Source organism: Chelonoidis abingdonii, chromosome 14, assembly GCF_003597395.2.
Source record: "Chelonoidis abingdonii isolate Lonesome George chromosome 14, CheloAbing_2.0, whole genome shotgun sequence".
Classification (NCBI taxonomy): domain Eukaryota; kingdom Metazoa; phylum Chordata; order Testudines; family Testudinidae; genus Chelonoidis; species Chelonoidis abingdonii.
Genome location: NC_133782.1, coordinates 16850523 through 16860843, shown reverse-complemented (window position 1 = coordinate 16860843; position 10321 = coordinate 16850523). Strand labels below are relative to the sequence as shown.

General features: G+C 49.3%; 1 protein-coding gene across 1 annotated transcript; it reads left to right on the top strand.

Annotated features, from left to right (window-relative positions):
- Nucleotides 1–5180: 5180 nt before the first annotated feature.
- On the top strand, nucleotides 5181–9514 carry SNAI1 (snail family transcriptional repressor 1). The gene is made up of 3 exons (XM_032804024.1): nucleotides 5181–5370; nucleotides 6374–6889; nucleotides 8319–9514. Exons 1-3 carry the CDS (start codon nucleotides 5292–5294, stop codon nucleotides 8498–8500), a joined length of 777 nt encoding a protein of 258 aa, XP_032659915.1. The 5' UTR covers nucleotides 5181–5291; the 3' UTR covers nucleotides 8501–9514.
- The last annotated feature ends 807 nt before the right edge of the window (nucleotides 9515–10321 follow it).

Genomic DNA, 10321 nt, shown 5'->3' with positions numbered 1-10321 from the left:
GGGATTCCCATCGTGTTCGTTCCCCTTCCTTCCTCAGCCATTACAAGACTAAAGCCAACAGCTCTGTTAGAACCAACAGGAACTCCAGACTTTTACAGCAGATGGCTGGACCTGTGCTGTCAAGTTTTACAGCAAAGGGGAAATGTAACTAATTTGAGAGGGTCAGTGTGAGGCAGGAGCAAAAACTTTGGCTGAGCCCTTTAAAGTGAAAATTAATTATTCTCTATAGTGCCAGGAAACCTAGGCTATTCTCACTCTGCTTTGTCTGCACCCTCCAACTAACCCATGCCTCGGGGCAAACTGAAACATCTGCGGTATGTCCATAACCCCCCACCCCCGACTGTAAGACAGTATCCATTTGCATTAAAGCGCCATTGGAGAATTATTCAAATAATCATCGCACGGGGAGGGGTGTAACTGACCACTCATATATGGGGTGGGGAAAGAGGGACCCCAATCGATTTTGAGAGACTAGGAAACAGCTCCCAGTAAAGCGCTGTGTATTCTGAACAGCCTCAGTAGTTGGTCCCTGATTCTAATTAGCCGCCAGGAAAGCAAGAAGCCCAAGCCAAAGCGCCCACATTAGCTCAGAGCAGGTGCGTCTCATCGCCACCTCGGGGTGCCTGGATAAGGACTGCCCGCTGCTACAGCCCACCTAGGTCCATCTTTCAACTTGCTGACAGCAGCCAAGGTGAGCACGTTTGGAAGCCAGGAACGCTCCAGGGCTTTGTTCATTACAGATGGGAAATACCGGGGGTCTGAACTTTTCCTGCACGGAATATTCCCAACTCTGCGGGTTGCAAAGCTCCCTTTCCAAACGCGCCCGAAGCGGTGCCGGGTTGAAGTCTGCAGCCAGGGTGAGACAATAGCCCTGCCAGAGGTGTGAACTGCCCCAGTTCTTGTCCATGGGGCGTTGGAGGGACACCATCAAATTTAACACCTGCCTGTCTGGAAAGTTTTGCCTACTGCTGTGACAAGTCACACTCACCCTTCCTGCAAAGGAACAACGTCGGGGAGCGGGAGAAATCGCTTCCTCTGGTTTTGTGGGTAGAGCATTTGACAGCGTTTTCCCTCGGTCAGTTTCACAGGTTTCCCTGTTGGAGTAGTTCCTTCCGTTGCTTGTGGGAGTCTTTTCACAGGTACACGAGAAAGGGGAGAAACTTAAAACAACAACAGTGACATTTCAATCGTAAAATTAAAACCGACCAAAAATGGCAGAAGGAACTCTTAGGCAGGGCTACTACCTACAACTGGCTTTCAACCAGCCAAGGTTGGCTGGTGCCTCAGGGTAACCTCTCTACACTACTAACTATTGCGTGGCTGATTGTTTTAGCTGCACCGCTAGTCGGTTCTGGGCTCATTAGGACAGCATGGGCCGGGTTTGGGTTGGATCTCAACCTAATCGACCCCCTGCGCGTAGAGTCCAGAGCAAGGGAATTTTGTCCGTCCATTTCAGCCGTTGTGTGGCTCTGCGCTACTAGTCAGGTTTACCTTTTGCTGGCTAGAGGAGTCCTCATTAGGGAGAAATGCTGAAACACTGAATGCTGGCCCAGCACGTGTTCCATTCACCATTGCTGTCAATGAGAACCTCTCTGCTGACTTCAGTGGCAGTTGAATCCGGCGGCTAGAGACACTGATTGAATCAATCGTTACAGTCCATGGAGAGACGCCAATTGACTTCAACAGGTTTTTGTTTTCGATGGTTTTTATCAGGCCCCTAATACCTTAGCTAGACAGCCAGCTAGAAATAATGTATTCATCAGGAGCAATCAGCAGGATTTACTGGCTGTTTTCTGGTTTAAACTCACTTTTCAAGTTTTTCTTCAACTAAAATACTTAATGACTCTGAGGACACATTTATGCTACTAAACTGGTCCCTGTTAATAACTGCCTCTTCCTTATAGTCAGTGCTGCCTGCCTCAAGCAGGATTTGTGTCTCGTGAAATGGAGATGCCTTTGAAATTCAATAGAGGTGCACCTGAGCAGGGGTCAGAATTTTCCTGCCTTCATGGGTATTTGCATCTGGAAGTTCAGTGTGGGGGAGAGCCAGGAGGACAGGATCTGAACTCAGGGGAAGTGGGTCGGTATTTAAAGTAGACGAAAAGTGTGCGCTGAAGGGGGTGTTGAGTCAGTCACCTGTCCAGATCCATTAAAGAGCTTTTTTATTTCCAAGAAAGGGTGAATTTTAGTAAAACTACATGGTAGAGCATTTGGGGGGTGTCCTCTCCCCCACCCCCCGCACAAGTGGCACATTTGAGCTGCAATTCCATTTTCCAAATCCTCTGCTGGCTAGAGGAGTATGGGGTTGACAAGATTACACGTGGCTGATATAATTAAAGGTACACAAATTATGCCTAACTTGATTTCTGAAATGATTTTCTTTACAATGGAGTTTTCCTTATATTTTAAGTAGATGACCTATATCTCTGGCTTCAGGCAATGCTGGTCTGTGTGTCTGACACCCTCTAGCATTTCCTCACACTTGTGTGTTTAGCTTTAATCCAGTCAGATCACCTTGCCAACTGTCTGTAGTATTTTGATTTTTAGATTTCCTGGGACAAAAAACTTGGTGCGCTTTATACAAACTACATTGCCCCCCGGGAAACAACGTGCAGCCACTTTTCTAAATCACTCACCTATTATAAATTCCTCCTTGGATCATCCCCCTTCTGTCAATAGCACCTCACTTTATGACCCTATGAAACTGTCTCCACCTCCTTTAACTTCTCCTAATTGTGTCAATTTTGACTCACTCCAGCACAATAGGAGTTACCAATTTGAAAGGGCAGTGATCTGGGCCCGATCCAAATCCCATTGAAATCAATGGGAAACGTCAGTGGGAGTCTCCGCCCTGCTTTTAAAGGGGGGGGGGTCCTTCAGAGGGATTTTGTTCTGAGTTAGTCCTGCAGTTTGGCGCGCTTTTGTTGTGCCTGCTGATACTCACGTATTTTTAAAAGCAATGGAACAGCGGTCAGTTTGGTTGAGGAGGGACCCTGCTGCTCCTGTCCATATTTTAAGGCGTTCCCAGCTACAGCCATAAGAGTAGTGAATCATTACGGTAATAGTAGCAACATGATCTGTGCATCCTCTAATTTTAGTCTAGATTTTTTTTTAAACAATCCACTTTGCAAATTTTCATTTTATCTCCCTCTATTCAAAACCACGCAAGAAATTATTAAATGCAGCAGTCTAATAAACGAAGAGCAGAACGTGGCTAGGGGCGTTCTCGTGTCCAGCAGCGCAGTCCCAGGGTTGTCTAAGAGCTGGGGTTTCTATCTCCTCACCATTTGGGTGAAGTTATTAGTCAAGCCACCTGTACGCCAGAAAAATTGCACCGGTTTAGCCATATCCATTAAAAATCAGTCTAGTTAAACCAGTGTAAACGCCAATTGTAGATGACCATGTCGACACACTTCAGTGGGTTTAACACTTGCTTGAATCGGTTTAGTTCAATAGGAAACTGTTTAATAAGAGAGGAGCGGCCTCTTAAATTCAGGGCTGCCCCGTTGAAATATGGGTTTGGGGCATTAAAAAAAATAATTGCAGTGTAAACTGTGTAACAACGCCTCCCTGTTACTGGTTATTCCTCTCCCCTCCCCACACCCCGATTTTTAAACCATTTGAATTTGAACCCTTTCAAAATAGCGGCTCATCATAAAACTTATCTCCTCCAGTAGCAAGGAGAATAAATCCCGATTTATTCGGATCTGAATACAGTTTTCCTTAAATGCCTGCAGAGGGCGATGCTGACCCAATCTGGAAAGAGCCGGGGGAGCCTCTGTTCCACGTGGTGGTGTATTTGTTTGAAAAAAAAATAGCAAATAGCGTTATGAATTAGGTCAATAATTAAAACCTAATCAGTTCAAGGCGTCTGCTCTTGTCCTAAACTGGGCCTGGCGCACAGAACGTTGTCTGGAGCAATGAAACAGAAGATCTGTGAGAAGAGGTTCTTTGCTGATTGCTTTTCACTTTAATTTCTATCACCCTGTAAACTCCCCTTTTAGTCTAGCTCGTTTTTTCGTGTCTTGCCTGTCTCACTTTTCCCCCGTTCTTGATGATGTGCAGATACCAATCTAGCAGCTCCCTAGCTTGCTTCCAGGCCTCCTCACAGACATCTGTACCAACAGCCCAAATTATTCTGAGGCTGAGCCCTCTTCAATCTACCCCTGCCCCTTGCCCAGGGCTTCCCCGGCCCGCACCTGCTGTCCCTGGAATGCGGAGGGCGCAGGTGGCATCTGGTTGACATGTGTGAACTTGCAGCCTGGGAGAGGAAGCAAAGTTCACCAAAGAGACAGGAGTTGTCTTGAAATCTGTGCTAATGCCTCCCTCTGTAGCAGCTCTTTAAAGACATGCGCTGCTTTGGGGACCTAAACACTCAGCTGGGCCTGAGCACAAGCATATTAGCTTGCAAGTCTTCCCAGAGAAACCCTTTTTTTCGGAGCAATCTGCGAAAGCTGGACCTCACTGGGTACTTTCTGTGAGAGAGGTCCCAATTGTAGGGGCTGGGCCTGGGATTTGGGTCTGCTTCTGGTGGAGGGAAGAGCCAACTGTGATGTTCAAATGCGATCTGGATTGAAATTCGCCCAAAGTCTGTCCATGGCAGCGCTTGGACTGTGTCCCTAGCCAGCACAGGGATCAGAGGCGAGAGCACGTCTGGGTGCTTGAAACCGGAAAATATCTGTGCTATAAGGTGGAATTGACAGCAATAGAAAGGAGCCTCCTTGGGCACCAGTCGCCCTGACTCTGTGCGTCTCCCACTTACTGCTTTGCAAAGGCGCCTCTGACCTGTAACTCGGGGGCCCTAGCTGCTCTTCTCTGTACCCCACACGTATGTGTGGGCTCTTGCCAGCCCCGGACCATGGGACTCGGTGCAGCCGGTCAGCGGGATGGGTTTGCCCTCGCAGGCTGCAGTGCGTGCAGAGAGGGGCTGGCCAGGTCTCTGTGCGGAAGCCTCACCTCGTCCTGGCCCAACGCCCTGGGTCTCCGGGAGCTCTGGCCGTGCTGGGGCTCCGGGGTGGGCGAGAACAAGCTGCACCCACTGGACCCCAGGACGGCGGAGACCCACCCCGCCGCCGGCCATTGGCTGCCAAGTGACAAGGGGCGTGTCCGTCTCGCCCCCTCCCGGGCCCATATTAGCAGCAGCGCGCTGGTGGGCTGCTGAGGTGGGTTGCGGCAGCCGGGGGACTGGCCGGCGGGGGCGGAGGATTTTAGGGCCAGCGTCCCTTGAAGGCCCGGGTAGCTGGGGAGAGCGAGCGAGCGATCGAGCAAGTGGAGACGCGCCTGGCCGCAAGATGCCGCGCTCCTTTCTGGTGAAGAAGCATTTCTCGGCCAGCAAGAAACCCAACTACAGCGAGTTGGAGAGTCAGACCGGTAGGTGTCCCCGCCACGGGGGCTGCAGGGGGGGGCGGGGCGCTGGGCACTGGGGTGGGGGAGTCTACAGGATGGCGCTGCGGGCTGGGCACGGGGACAGGAGCTGCTGGGGGCGGGGCACGGGGGCAGGAGCTGGGCACGGGAGCTGGACCTGCTGGGGGCTGCGCATGGGGGTAGGAATTACAGGGAGGTGTAAGGAGCTGGACACGGGCGGGAGCTGCTGGGGGCACGGGAGCGGGAGGCGCTGGGGGTTGGGCACGAGGGTAGGAGCTGCAGGGAGGCGTAGGGAGCTGGGCACGGGGACTGGTGTTCCAGGGAAGCGCTGGGGGTTGGCGGGGGCGCCGGGAGCTGGGCATGGGGACTGGAGTTGGAATGGGAGCGGGGCAGGAGCTGCAGGGAGGCGCTGGGGACGGGGTCCAGGGCTGGAAAAGGGCACTGTCCGCACTGCGACTTCGCCAGGCTGGTGCACCCCGGGCACGGGAAGCTGCGCGTTTTGCGTCCAGGGCGCCACCCGCGTGCGAACACCGCGGGCGGGAGCGGAGTCAGGGGCGCGGCCTGACTAGTACCGGCCTGGGGCTGCGTTGTCCGCACAGGGGTCTCCCGGAGGGAGCCCGGCATGCGGCGGCTGCCCATGTGCTGGCGCCGGGAGGGCTGGCGGGGCACGGGCAGCGCACCTGCCTCGCAGCCTGAGTCACGGGAACCATTGGCCCAGTCTGCGCCCCGCGTTAGACACGCCGCGCTGCAGAGTGGCGCCCCGCTCTGCGTCCAGCACCTGCGGTCCGAGCGTGGCCTGGAGCTCTGGGCCCCCACGGCAGCCGCAGGAGCGGAGGGACCCCGCTGTGCGCTTTCCCTGCGCGGTTCGCGCTCCTGGGGCCCGATTCTGCCCCCACCCCACAGAATTCAGTCAGCGGTCCCGGGATCAGGTCCCTCCCCAGCCTTGCGCTCTGAATGTGGCTGCGCATCCTGGGATTGGCTAACCGCCGCCCGCTCTGCTTCTTTCCAGTGATCGTGTCGCCCTTTCTGTACGAGAAGTGCCCCCTGTCCCTCATCCCCCAGCCGGAGGTCCTGAGCCCGGGGGCCTACTACCCCCCGCTTGTGTGGGACACGGGGCTGCTTTCCAACTTCTTCACCTCGGAGACGGAATACAAGACATGCGCCGCTTCCCCCAGCCCAGAGTCCAAGCCCCTAGACCTGACCTCCCTGTCCAGCGAGGAGGATGAAGGCAAGACCTCTGACCCGCCCAGCCCGGCCTCTTCTGCCACCGAGGCGGAGAAATTCCAGTGTAGTCAATGCAACAAGTCCTATTCCACCTTTGCGGGCCTTTCCAAGCACAAACAATTGCACTGTGATTCCCAGACCAGGAAATCTTTTAGCTGCAAGTACTGTGAGAAGGAGTATGTGAGCCTGGGGGCTCTCAAGATGCACATCCGAAGCCATACCCTGCCCTGCGTGTGTAAAATCTGCGGCAAGGCTTTCTCCAGGCCCTGGCTCCTGCAGGGCCACATCAGAACCCACACAGGTAACAGCTGACTCTGGAGTTTCTCCCTTATCTCCTCCTGCTCCTGCCTCAACCCCCAGGCCTGCAGCCTGAAGGGAAGCAACAGTTTTGTATCTTATCTGGGGGAGATAAGGGCTTCCCAAACCCTGAGACCTCTCTCTATAAAATACCCTTTAAATACCTTTGTGCTAAAATCACAGGGCAGATTCGTAATGGGTGTAAAATCAGGATAACTCCATTTGGTTCATTTTGCACCCTTGAGGATCTGGCCCTAGGTGTTCTAAAGAGCGCACTGAGAATTAATGTTGAAAGTTTGAGCAGAGGTGCACTTTCAGTGACAGTTCTGTGGTTTGGATGTGTTCTCACCCTTTTGTTAAACATCTAACCTGCTTACCTATGCAAGACCGCTCCTGCTCCTTCTCCCCTGCCCCTTTCCCCCATGCTTTTTTAGCTCCTGGAGTAGACCACCTTGATATGAACACTGCCCTGTTACCCAGCATCCCTCTAATTCCCCAGGCATATGAATCCCTCGTGAATCAAGAAGGATAAGCTTAGTTCCAACACAAAAGCATCATTTCAAACCTCATTGGTTTTCATTGTTTGGCTAATGGTACTATTGAGCAGGGAGAAGGGGACACTGAAGGCTCATGGTCTGTGTAGGCAGGTGCTTTAGCAATGCTGTTAGCATCGTGCACCTGTTACTGTACTGCCTCAGGCAAAGCAACAGACTTGCAGCTGCCAGCCTGTTGAAGCTTTTAGCTTTTAATCCAAGAAGTATCACATTTGCAATGCATCTCCCTCAGCATCCTTTGTGCTTGCCACAGGGATAGTTTAATTGTTACTTGGTGCTGATTTCACACCCTCTGAAAGTACTAAAGACGATGTTTGAAGGAAACTAGAAAGACTTAATTGTGCTTTCTGAATTGAGCAGGCACATTTCTTTCTCCAGCCTTTCTGCCAGGAATTCACTCTGCTTTTCAGCACTGGGAGGTGGATGAACAGAAAAGGAAATAGCTGTGCTCCAGTTCTAGAGCCCTCTGCTTTCAAGCACTGCTTGCTGTGACACAATTAATAATACTTAGTGTGCAGTCAGGTTCAACGACACCAAACCTTCCCATGAAATATTTGTCTCCTTAATTACTTTGTGAAATCATGAGGGTTTTACCTTTCCCTGGCTTTACTTTTCGTACAATTTTGTGGAACTGTTTAGGAATGCTCTCTTCACTACTGAATTCCTAAGTGTAGCATTTTGTCTAAGTGGATCACACACATACCAATGTACATGCATTTATACAGAGAGATTTAGAAATGTCCTTTAAAATCTCAATAATACTGAGCACTTCTTTTCAAAGAGCTTTTAACAAACTTTGCCCATTGAATGGCTCACTCTTTGATATTCTCTATGTGTTGATGCACTATTTAATTGTGAATGCTTCTCTTTGTTTTATAGGTGAAAAGCCTTTTTCCTGTACACACTGCAATAGAGCCTTTGCTGACCGCTCTAATCTTCGAGCCCACCTGCAGACTCATTCAGATGTAAAGAAGTATCAATGCAAAACCTGCTCCCGGACTTTCTCCCGAATGTCATTACTTCACAAACATGAAGAAACGGGCTGCTCTGGAACTCGCTAAAGGTTCTAAATCCCAGGGACTCTGACATGCAAATACATATATTGTTACTAGTTTCTATAGGAGGTAGTTTCCTTCATATTGCCATTACAGTGTCTATGAAGCCCTGTATATCCAGCTGCTTTGGGCCTTAAATGATATTTTTACCATGCTCTTCATCTGTATACCTCTGGCGCAATTTAAAGGTCTGATCCTTCTTCCATTGACGTCAATGGTGAAACTCTAATTGACTTCTATCACTACAGGATCAGACCCACTACTATGATTGACTGACTGTGCCTTATTATAAAGTGAAGGCATGAAGAGTTTCCCTCCACTCCAGCTAAATTCAGTGGATGCAGGATCAGGCTTATTGATATCAATCTGAGTGTTGCTATAGACTAAAGAGGTGCCTGTTGGTTGCTGAAGTCACTCAGCACCTTGCAGGATTGCGCCCTGAATCATGACATACAGCTGGTCTGAAATATATATCACAGTTGTGTGTGTAGTTTTTTGTTTTATTTTTTTAATGAAGGACAAAAGCAAAGTGTTAAACATAAACCCCTTCTTCTCCTTGATTGTGTATATGCCGCCTGCAGAAGGTGTAACTATGCAATAATACAGTATCACATTAGTTCTCAAGCAGCTGCTTCTCCCCCAACACAATGACAATTTGCAATGCCTACAAGATTAACAATGTCCATAAAAGGCATTGGTAGCCATTTCAAACAAGAATCCTGTTTACAGAGCAGCTATGCACTCAAGCACCTGTTAATATGACTCTTAACAACTGCTTTTCAAGAGAACTGTGACTAATAGCAGGCACTTGTCAGATGATACAATGGTGGCTTGTGCAAAGCACTGGCCATTGACAGGTGTGTGCCAAAAGAGCTATTTATGGTTATTGACAGGTGCCTAGTGAATGCTTCTTTCTTTGTACATTGTTTTCACACAATCATAACAGAGTATGTTTACATTTCAAAGGTACACTGGTATTTATATTTTTGTGCCACAATTTTGTACTGATGAAACTTTTTATATAATTATATACAGTTTATTGATATTCAATAAAATGGTTAATTTATAATATGGTCTTGTGGCTACTTTTTTCTTTTTGAACAGCAACTGCACACTTGAAACTGCAATAAAAATATATACAAGGGACCAGACTGTGACTCAGTCATGTGCGTAGACTCCTTATCAGATTTTGTGTTAATAATGGCTCACTAATGTGAACAAGGGGTACTCGCTGTCTGGCTCAAAAACTGATGACCATGCTTTAAATTCCTGAAAGCTCTTATGAACCCATGTAGCTGAAGGTAAACAGCAATGGTAATCTGTCCATAGAACCGGTAGTAGTATGTCCTGAATGCCCATGAAAAGGGGTAATAGGTGGCTGTAATCATGGAGATGTTTTTTAGATAAAATTTGTGGTGCAGCTGCAAAGAACCTTTGTTAGAGTAAAATTAAAAAGTGGTTCATTTGGGGAAGTACATGATATGTCTTAATCACAGACGCAGCTCACCCTTTTCTCTTTTCAGCTGAGTCAGAGACAGCAGACATGGAAAAGACCTATTAGGTCATCTCCCATCCACCAAACAATGCATGAATGTTCTCACAGATTATTTTCTAGTGCTCTTTTCCCAGAAATATCCCAGTCACTTCCCTTGCGACACTACTCAAGGATCTTAGCTGATGTCACAATCAGAAAGTTCCTCCTGACATCAGCCTAAATCTGTACCCTTTGTAGCATTGAAAAGGGATGGATGACCCTGTGATAAGCACAGTGCTGGGGTACAGGTGATCTGGCTGCCACTGCAGTCTTAAACATCACGATTTATGGCT